Source organism: Clytia hemisphaerica, unplaced genomic scaffold, assembly GCF_902728285.1.
Source record: "Clytia hemisphaerica strain Z4C2 unplaced genomic scaffold, Clytia hemisphaerica genome assembly, whole genome shotgun sequence".
Classification (NCBI taxonomy): Eukaryota; Metazoa; Cnidaria; class Hydrozoa; order Leptothecata; family Clytiidae; genus Clytia; species Clytia hemisphaerica.
In genome coordinates, this window is record NW_027103721.1 from 1,004,448 (window position 1) to 1,012,535 (window position 8,088).

The 8,088-nt window shown below is 33.6% G+C and overlaps 2 protein-coding genes across 2 annotated transcripts; one reads left to right on the forward strand and one right to left on the reverse strand.

Moving 5' to 3' along the window:
* Positions 1-1,167, forward strand: LOC136804431 (teneurin-3-like). The gene is made up of 2 exons (XM_067061143.1): positions 1-123; positions 665-1,167. Exons 1-2 carry the CDS (start codon positions 58-60, stop codon positions 1,031-1,033), a joined length of 435 nt encoding a protein of 144 aa, XP_066917244.1. The 5' UTR covers positions 1-57; the 3' UTR covers positions 1,034-1,167.
* A 3,925-nt stretch (positions 1,168-5,092) lies between these two features.
* On the reverse strand, positions 5,093-6,621 carry LOC136804339 (UDP-galactose translocator-like). The gene is made up of 2 exons (XM_067061049.1): positions 6,390-6,621; positions 5,093-5,929 (listed from the first exon to the last, which is right to left on the reverse strand). Exons 1-2 carry the CDS (start codon positions 6,579-6,581, stop codon positions 5,117-5,119), a joined length of 1,005 nt encoding a protein of 334 aa, XP_066917150.1. The 5' UTR covers positions 6,582-6,621; the 3' UTR covers positions 5,093-5,116.
* Between the last annotated feature and the right edge of the window lie 1,467 nt (positions 6,622-8,088).

Genomic DNA, 8,088 nt, shown 5'->3' on the forward strand with positions numbered 1-8,088 from the left:
GTAACAGAGTACATACAATCAGGTCACAAAGTCACAATTAAATTTAAATCTTGAAATATGGCTTCGTCTAAATATATCACCATCATTATCTTTGTATTGATTTTGAAATTACTGAGTGCAGATGTAAGTATTTTAATCATTTTGAATTAGCTAATCATCATATTCTTATTCGGTATTTATTATGGCGTATATTTTGTTTTGTCTTACAAAATTATTTTTGCAAAATATCTACACAAAAAGCTCGTCGGAATAAAAATTTTCACGGTGGTCAAAATAAGCTTTTTTATTACCACTTACTTAATGACTTAAATCCATTATCCTGTTCTTTATTATTCTTTTAGCTTTAGAATAATTTTACTGAACATACATGGGGAGGGGTGGAGGAAATAGTATCTGCCTTGTCCAGGGGTAAACATGCTCTGTTTGAAGGGTAATTCTGAATGTCCAGTGGGTCAACCGATGGTTGTCAGGGGGTTAGACCTGCTGTCCGGGGGGGGGGTCAAAAGTCACAAACACAACGTCCGGGCGGGGTTAATTTTCAAAAGATAATTCATATCCTCCATCCCCAATTCAATTTTTTTGGAAAAGCCCCTTGTTATTCACGTGTGCGTGCGTTATTTTGTCACGAGGTCATTGAAATATTTTTTGTTCCCATTCTTACCAGGCATGTAGTGCAAATGGAAGTTATTGTGAGAAGGATTCAGATTGCTGTACAACCACAGATTGGTGTGTCGGCACACCACCGAATTATTCGGGAGCATGTTGCAGCACCGGTGCTTCAGATCATGGTGCGACTTGTAATGATCACACTGATTGCTGCTCTGGATCTTGTAGTGGAACACCAAAACTTTGTGAATGTAAAACCAATGGCTCTGACTGTACGTCCGACATTGAATGTTGTTCATATTTATGCAATATTGTTTCCACGCAGCCCATCGAACGTAGATGCGTAGAACAACAAGATGACCCGATTGGAATGGTTATAGGTGGAGGAAGTACAGGTCAAGCGACACAACAACCTCTTTCTACTTAAACTGGAGGTTAGAGCAAAACCATACATACCAAACTCAAACCCAGTCCCTTAATTCGTTTTTTATTGCTCTAATAACACTCACAAACGTTAATCAATAAAATTAAAGAATGTTGCAAGTCACTCTGGGTAGGAGATCGTCAAATATTTAACAAATACTATATTTAGCTGAAAAAAATTATAATCATTGTAAATATCTAATAAAAAAAACTACACTGTGTCCGGATAAAAGAATAACGGGACTTTCTATTCAAATAAAAATTTTAACAATTTAAGTTATGGAGTCTTTTAAACTTTTAAGTTAATTTCATACTCGGGCTTCGTCTTCTAATAAAAAATTGTTTCCACATAAAAAGGGCGCAGGGCCAGACTAACTTTTGCTAAAATTTTGCCAGAGGCGGTTATAATTGTCCAGAACATGCTTGACAAACTAGCTTTTGAAAAAAATGTTTTTGCGGTTGAATTTTTTTTTTTGAATTTATTTTATCTCTATGTAAAAATCAATTGGAAATAGTGTTGTGTTGTTTACGGATGCATCAAGACAATCAAAGAGTACTAAGTAGTCAATATTTTTTCCTCGCAATTTTAATGACCAAAATTTGATGACGTTTATAAAGAGAGAAGAGGAAGAGATTGAGGATTTGGAGAATATTGAAACTGGACGATAAAATTATGATTTACAAAGAACTTTTTTTAGATTTTTGGCCAAAATATAGCAGTTACCTTTTTTGAAAAATTAAATTTCATGGTTTATTAAGGACATTGATTCCGTATGACAAAATAGGGCTCTTGTATTTGCAATTTGTATTGAATTTTTGAAATTCTAATAAAACTCACAAGGTCTGGGGAAGTTAAAAATGGGCTTTTCCAGAGAAAATTTGAACGTGGGTGGGGGGTGGTGGAGGATATAACATAACATTTTTTAGATATTCACCCCCCACAGACATTGTGACCCCCGGACAGCAGGTCTAATCCCCCGGACAAACACCAGTTGACCACCTGGACATTCAAAATTTCCACTAAATAGAGCAAATTTACCCCCCTGACAAGGCAAATTTTAGTGTTAGATTTTTTACTACCCCACGGACATAGTGTCCACCCCCCATGTACAAACATTTTCTGGAAGCACCCAATACACGAAAAACATTAGTGGAAATTCAAGAAAAGGGGCTATTAAACACTCACAAAATAGAATGATGGGGCTACGATAAAACATAAATATTCAAACTATTTATAGAAATCCCTGCACTTTTTTTTCTTTCGAGAAAATAAAATATGTTATGAAGTACAGAACGAAACTATTGAAAAATTTTAGCATGAATAAATATTAATTAAAGTTAAAAATATTTTATGAAAACCTTCTAGACTTATTATCTGACGATAGAAATAGAAAAGATACTCATAGCGTAATGTTTGTATTTAGTTTGTTTGTCTCATCTATAAACTTTTATCAACTTGAAATTTAAGGTCACCTAGAAGTTTTGAATAAAAAACCTATTTCATTGCTATAAAAAAAACTTAAAAAAAAAGAGAATGTTATAATGAATCATATACCTATCATAGTATAAGAAAGCCGCGGCTGGAATGATAACATCTGAATTTCTGTTATTCTATCTCTGTCGTATTTGTTGATCAAGAAATCAGTAATGTAGCATCTTTAATGGTAAATTTTATTGGTTTGTCGTTAATACTTACTTCTCAGTGCGTTTTAGACATTAATGATATGCTCTTTTGATAATACACTTGCATTATGAAATCATTGCAAAGGAAAAATCAACACTAAGAAATTTAAACAAGCACAAAATGGCTGGGCTGAAAGAACTAAAAAATTAATGAGGTGCCTCGAAATGCCTTCGCAATATTTCAGTGAAATCTTTTTAGAAATCAATGGATAATACTGTGAAAATTTCGAGCCAGCACCTTCAAAATTTATCATTTAAACTGACAGGAAAGTTGTCATCTTGAAAATAGTTCTTATAATTTCAATTAATCGAAAAACTATTGTTTCCACAAAATACCCCTAAAATATGTCCAAAATAAGTTCAGGTGTTCTAATGGATACAGATTCAAAGATATCTAACAACAACAAAACTTTTTGTGAAGGAAAATAAGAGAAAAATTTCAAAAACTATCTACCAATAATAAACTGAGCATCTTGATGTTCTTATAAAGCTCGGAGACAGAGATGGAACAGCAATAACTGAAAAGACAACGCGGTACATATTCCAGCCGCGGCTTTCTTATACTATGTACCTATCTATTAACCAAATTCCATTTTAAAATTAATTCAAAATATTTATTAACAATACGTATAATGGCCTGTTAAAACTCGGAGACATGGGCTACGTAATATTTATCACACGGTACAGAGTACAATATGGGATATATTTTTCTCGTTCAGAGTTTTCTATATCTTCCTCGCCTTATATCCACTACTGTACGAGTGAAAGTGTGATAACTGGTTTATCATCGACTTGAAAAATATATCAACAAACAACTTTCTCTCGTTTGTCTTCTCTATGCTTTTAGATTCTGTTTCGAATGCTCATATCATGGAAATGTCAAAACACTCTTATTTTGACCATTTTTGAGAGGAAAACGAAAACATTTCTGGGAATAAATTTCGGTAAAAGATACAACAAGTTCAAAATACGATATCTCGCTTACCAGACCCCTTTTATAAACGCAGTCTTGTATTTGTACGGCACAATATGAAATACAGCATTTATGCCAATTTTCAGACTGCTTATATTTTTCATGTCGATGATAATTAGTATTATTCTAATTACAAGAAAATGTAACTATTCAAAATATCTTAAGCATCAGATCAAAAATGGGCCCCGAACGAATAAATTGGTTAAAAAACCTGAAAACGTTCGGCTAAAATTACAAACACCACCTTAAAGATAATATCTATTCTTCATGACATAATGATGCATATATTATTATTTATTCGCTTAAATATTAAAATAATAAAGTATAAAAATATAGGAATGGATCTTGTCAGCCTTTCAAATTGCTAGGGTGTCTAATAAAGTTATTTTTCAAAATCCCGAATTGATCCAGTTTTCTTTGCCATTTTGTTATTTTTCTGTTCTATTTCTATAAGTTTCAACTAAAATTTGAAATCGGAAATAAAAATTTCGAGGTTAAAATGTTTTAAACAGAAAGGAGACTCGATTTTTCAATTTAAAAAGGCCATAAGGACAACACTGTGTCACAGACCCGGTGGAGTCCCAACTCGCTGGAATGTAGGCTTGGAACAATAGAATTTTTATCCCCTTCGGGATTTTGACAGAAATCCTACAGGCGGGAGGAAAAAATCCACGGAAGCTGTGAGACAGGGATGTATAAGATAGTTCACAGCTTTCGCTTTTATAGTAGAGGGCATTTTGTAAAACCGCTCGACTGTTTTGTTAGAAGCACTTGTTATACATTTTTGGAAAGCTAAGGGTTAGGGGAATCGAAATTACTATGTTTCCAATTTTTTTTCGGACACTTTGGTGTGATTTTCGGACAAATATGATGGTCTCAGGCAAAAATCATAGGGTTAAAAATTAATGAAAATTTTAGCTCGAGAAAAAACAGACCTGTTGTATATTTTTGGAAAGCTCTCAAAAAATTAAGATTAGAGATATATTGCAAGTATAGGTGATTTCTGTACCTAACTCGAGATATTAACCCTCGAAAACCGTGTTTTTCAGCCAGAAACAGCTATTATGTCCAGTTTTTGCGCTTTTTGAAGCTCAATATCTCGAGTTAGGTACTGAAATCACCTATACTTGCAATATATCTCTAATCCTAATTTTTTGAGAGCTTTCCAAAAATATACAACAGGTCTCCGTTTTCTCGAGCTAAAATTTTCATTAATTTTTAACCCTATGATTTTTGCCTGAGACCGTCATATTTGTCCGAAAATCACACCAAAGTGTCCGAAAAAAAATTGGAAACATAGTAATTTCGATTCCCCTGCCCCATAGCTTTCCAAAAATGTATAACAAGTGCTTCTAACAAAACAGTCAAGCGATTCCAAAAAATCGAACAAAATTCCCCCTACTATTATAAAGATGACAGGAAACAATATTTCTATTGACTGTACAAATAAATAGCAGTCATGACTAAAACAGTTCCCAAAACAAACTGAATGCTCAATATGAAATTGAACAAATAAATTGAAACAATGCAGGAAACAATTATCGCAAAGGAGGTAGCAAAACCCTTCAAAATGTTGTCTGCATACTTGACAACGACTGCTACTAACAAGCCACCAAAAGCTTGCATTAAGATGATAATCCAAACCAATATGGTGTATCCAAAGAAAACACCTTTCTCTTGAATCTTGGAGTAATCGCTAACCATCATACCTCCTATTCCAAGAAGGACGCCAACGGATCCCATCTGGATATTACGTAACCAGACACTACCAGCTGGACCCTTTCCACTACCCTTCAAAATCTTCTCGAAATAAACACCAGCAAATCCAGAACATAAACTGGATACTAAAACAGCTATGAATCCAACGTAGGGGTTTTGTCCAGATACTTCAGTTTTCTTGGCTTGGAGCATGCTAGGTTGTAATTGTACCATGGCAATACCGACAAATAACATGAAAAGGGAAACCCATTGTTTAGACGAGAGCTTCTTGCCAAGCATGAAAACAGAGAAGAGAGCAGTGGTCAAAACTTTCAATTGGTACGTTACTTGGAATGTGGCAGCATCCAGATTAGATATAGCAACGTATTGTAAATTGTTTTGGATGACATAGACCAGAGAAGGGACGGCAACTTTCAAGGTCGTTAGTGGATCACCGATAATGTTGGTGTAAAGCATATTCAACCAACGATTCACATCCTTCACTTCATTGTACGTTAACACCAAACAAACAAGAACTTTCAAAAGCTGAAAAACAAGGATGATAAAAAATAATACAAAATTATCTTAGCCACTACTTTCTCGGTTCTTATTTAAAGTCTAGAATTCACCGGGATAATTTCAAGTATACAAGTCTAGCTTATAACGAGAAAGCCTGAAGGCTTTGAGACTGCACGCTGCTCAGATTTGCGCAAGCTGCCGATCGATTTCTAGATGACCAAAAATGTAGCCAAGAGTTCGAGTTTTCGGGGTAATGGAAAAATTTCGAGGTATTTCGTAAAGAATTTTAAAGATTAAACCATTCAAAGGTGTCACTTTTATAAATTCAAATTTTCAATTTTTTTCCTGGGGAATTTTTGTGGAAATCTCAGCGTTTATTTAATTTTTGCTATTCTAAAATAGCCAGTTTTCTTATACCCCATTTTCTTTGTCCTAAATCAATTTCTATCTATATAGAAAAGTGCATGACATTAAATTTGAAACATACCTCAGCAAAGACAACAGCAGTGCTTGATATATACATGTCTCCACTTAATGTTCTGGAGTATCTGATGGTCAAAATGAGTGATGCATTTTGGAAGATGAGGATGACCAAACTCCAATATTTCATGTTTGATGAAGTCTTGTTTTGCACCATCGCGTCTGCTCCCTTTTCACCACTTTCTAAATCCTTTTTCATAACCAATTTTTTTTTTATCTATTTTATTTATTGCAGTATTAAATCTGGATTAAAAAAAAGAGATTGTAATTTATCACATTGCCTACCAACTAAAGTCTATTCACGATAAGTGTGCACTCTTTTTTCTTTTACCTATAACTTTTGAAGGAATTCTTCAATCTTCATAAATTTGGTATCGTTGGAGAGATATTTGTGAGTGGAACAATTTAAAATCAAAAAGACTTTTAAAAAATTCTAAAAATGAAGATGAAAATGAAGAAGGAAAAAATGAAGATCTTGTAGAAAAGTGCTATGACCATAATTTTCACTTAAGTGAATCCTTGATCATCGAACGTCATCACTGTGAAAAAATTTCTAAAAAATAATAATTCAGTCAAAAGATATCAAACAAAGTTATAAGCTGATTGACGTCTAAAAACCCTGTTTTCTGCTGTTTTCTGCTGTTTTTTGGGGTCAATTATTAACTTTGTATCATAACTTTATATTGAATAAATATTTCAGTGAAATTTCTTCACAGTGATGACCTCCTAAGATCAAAGAATCTCTTCAGTGAAAATGAAAGTTATAGCACTTTTCTACAATTTTTTTAATTTTTTCTTCTTCATTTTCATCTTCATTTTTAGAATTTTTTTAAAGACTTTTTGATTTTAAATTGTTCCACTCACAAATATCTCTCCAACGATACCAAATTTATGAAGATTGAAGAATTCCTTCAAAAGTTACAGGTAAAAGAAAAAAGAGTGCACACTTATCGTGAACAGACTTTAGTACAAGGTGCCAGATATGAAAATACTATAAATTCTTCAATTCATCAGCGTGCAACATTTTTTCAGAAAATAGACCTGTTCGGTTATATGTTGTTTTTTTTTGCAAGTGTATGCCCCTTGGTCAGGCTCGAGTATGCTTTCAACACACCCAGACATAGCATTATGCTTATTATATGCTTATGAGTTATTATGCTTTTGATGCACCCAGCCTAATTTTTTCATAAAAATCTCAGAAATTTTGAAAAATATTTTAGGCTGGTGTATGCTTACGCTCATGCTTATGTTATGCTTAGGAAGTCTGCACACCTGAGCTTTCATATGCTTATAAGCTTCATGCTTATAAAAAACATGTATTTCATCATAACTCAAGAAAAAGGAATCTTTAGATAAAGCTAATTAAATTCTACAATTTTCAGACCCATTTCTGGGTTGCCATCTTGAATCAGTGTTTTTCTCTGAAATCTGCTGCCTCATTGTTCATTCAAAACGTTACATCATCATTATATCAAAAGAAAACTTAGAACAGTACTTTCCGTTTCTCTTAACTTCTACGGCTAGCAAAGAAGCCAATGGGAGAAATATAGCTTAGAACATCGCTATGTAAAAAAAATGACTAAACACCTCTACCTGAACCCATGCTCAACGTGTATGTACGTCTGCCGGGCCAAAAAGGCTAAATTGATGGCCAAAAGTGTAAACCTAACTTTGAAGGGTCATTTATTAGATATTACCCCTGGCAT